This window comes from Ailuropoda melanoleuca, unplaced genomic scaffold, assembly GCF_002007445.2.
Source record: "Ailuropoda melanoleuca isolate Jingjing unplaced genomic scaffold, ASM200744v2 unplaced-scaffold20097, whole genome shotgun sequence".
Classification (NCBI taxonomy): Eukaryota; Metazoa; Chordata; class Mammalia; order Carnivora; family Ursidae; genus Ailuropoda; species Ailuropoda melanoleuca.
The window spans coordinates 1-2,054 of NW_023189501.1; the positions used below are offsets into that span (position 1 = coordinate 1).

General features: G+C 38.4%; 1 protein-coding gene across 1 annotated transcript; it reads right to left on the reverse strand.

Annotated features, from left to right (window-relative positions):
• Positions 1-132: 132 nt before the first annotated feature.
• Positions 133-996, reverse strand: LOC100477506 (chondrolectin). The gene is made up of 2 exons (XM_034650389.1): positions 607-996; positions 133-314 (listed from the first exon to the last, which is right to left on the reverse strand). Exons 1-2 carry the CDS (start codon positions 870-872, stop codon positions 146-148), a joined length of 435 nt encoding a protein of 144 aa, XP_034506280.1. The 5' UTR covers positions 873-996; the 3' UTR covers positions 133-145.
• Between the last annotated feature and the right edge of the window lie 1,058 nt (positions 997-2,054).

Sequence of the window (2,054 nt, forward strand, 5' to 3'; positions counted from 1 at the left end):
ACACTGAGTGCTGTGACAAGCTGCAAAATAATTCCAGGTTTCACAGCAGAGAAACACAAAGAGCCAAAGGCAGTGAAACCTAAATATAAATAGTGAAGATCAAAATATAAGCAAATATGCACAAAATCTGCTATACCTACTTCTGCTATTTCCTACCTGGTTCATACTTGCAGATGTAGTTGTGCTTCATGTTGCACCTGTCATCGTTCCACTGGTAAAGGTAGGGACCCCCAAGGCCTGGATTGGCCGTTGGCTGATGATACATCACAACACACTTCTCACTTCCACAGGAAGGTTCATCGGTATACCAGTTTCTGTAAACAGAGCAACAGAAACACCTCGAAATGATTTCATCCATTCTATTCCTTTAGTTTTGTTTTCTGTTTCAAGTTTTTATTTAAGTTCCAGTTGGTGAACATAGAGTGTAACATTCGTTTCAGGAGCAGAATTGAGTGATTCATCATAACCATATAACATCCAGTGCTCATGACAAGTGCCCTCCTTAACCCCCATCACCCACTTGGCCTCTTCTATTCTGACATCCTCTACAGGTAAACAGAAATCTTCCTTCTCCCCTTTGAGTCCCCCAGAGAACATCCTACTCACCGGTACTGGGAACCACTTCCATCAGACCACTGGTAGAGATCTGGGCAGGCACCCGATGTTTGCCCCTCTCCGTTTCGCCAAAGCCCTATCCAGAAATCACCATCAGAAATCCCCGTTCCTGGTTTTGTCAGGTTTTGCAACATGCTTTCTATTAACTTCTGTTCTGCTTCATTCTCCAGGCTGAGAAGGGCTCCCCCCTCGCTCTCACAAGCCAGGCGTGCCTCCTGGAAGCTCACTCGGCTAGACAGTTCATGGAAGTAGGCCATTTTGTAGCAGGGATGCTTGAGGTCAGCGAAACACACCTTTTGACCTGAAAAAAAGATGCTATGTATTGATTATCTGATCTATATTCATAATGCCACTATGAATTAAGGTTAAAGAACAAATCAACACAGGATACACTCTCCCAAGAATGATTCTTTCATTGAATCACTTTATAAGGTTTATTTTTTAAATTATTACTTTCAATTTATAAAAGAAAATCGATTTCCTAGTAAATTTGTAACATAAACTTTGAAACACCATACTTCAAGAAAATTTTTGTTAAGGGAACTCATGATTCTTCTGGCTTAGATATAAACTAATGACCACAGCAAATGAAAGTAGTTAAAGAAATTTCAGGTATATAGAACAAAGAGAGCTAAAAGGTCAAAATTATGAAAGAAAAATAATTTATAAAATAATTTTTTAAAACAAGTAAAGTAAAAAAAAGCAATATATAGAGGGTATCATGAAAAAGATTTAAGGTGGCAAATTTAAGGTGTAAATATTTGCTTTTATCGTACATACATGAAAGCAAATACNTTTTATCGTATATACATGAAAGCAAATACATTAAAATTGAAAGTTAATAGAGGGCAGAATGAACATAATCCTAGTAATAACTTGTTAATAAAATACAGCATTAGAAGTGACAAGGTAGATTTCTAGAGTACTCTAAAGTAATCTTTGAAAAAATTCTTGTTGCCAATTTCCTGAATGTTTTCTGGTTTTATAGGACATGCTGTGTGTTAGCTCCAGTTGCTCAGCCAATGACATCTCTGTTTTTACACAGACATCTCAAATGAGTTATAAACTCCAAATAAAATTTCCATAATTTGAACTTAGAGAATCAAGATTTTATCTATTTTAGAGAGAGAGGGAAAGAGAGAGAATGGGAGAAAGTGAGTGCACATGAGTGGGGCAGGGGTGAGGGGGAGCCGGGGGGGGGGGGGGGGGGAGGGGGGGGGTCTGCTCCTCACCCTGCTCATGCTATCTCTTTCTAAAATAAGTTATNGCTCCAGTTGCTCAGCCAATGACATCTCTGTTTTTACACAGACATCTCAAATGAGTTATAAACTCCAAATAAAATTTCCATAATTTGAACTTAGAGAATCAAGATTTTATCTATTTTAGAGAGAGAGGGAAAGAGAGAGAATGGGAGAAAGTGAGTGCACATGAGTGGGGCA

Bases quoted from the DNA above. Each gene is read 5' to 3' on its own strand.
- LOC100477506 (XM_034650389.1), bottom strand. From the start codon at position 872: ATGGCCTACTTCCATGAACTGTCTAGCCGAGTGAGCTTCCAGGAGGCA. The intron at 315-606 runs GTGAGTAGGATG...CTCTGTTTACAG, and splicing joins GGAAGTGGTTCCCAGTACCG to AAACTGGTATACCGATGAAC.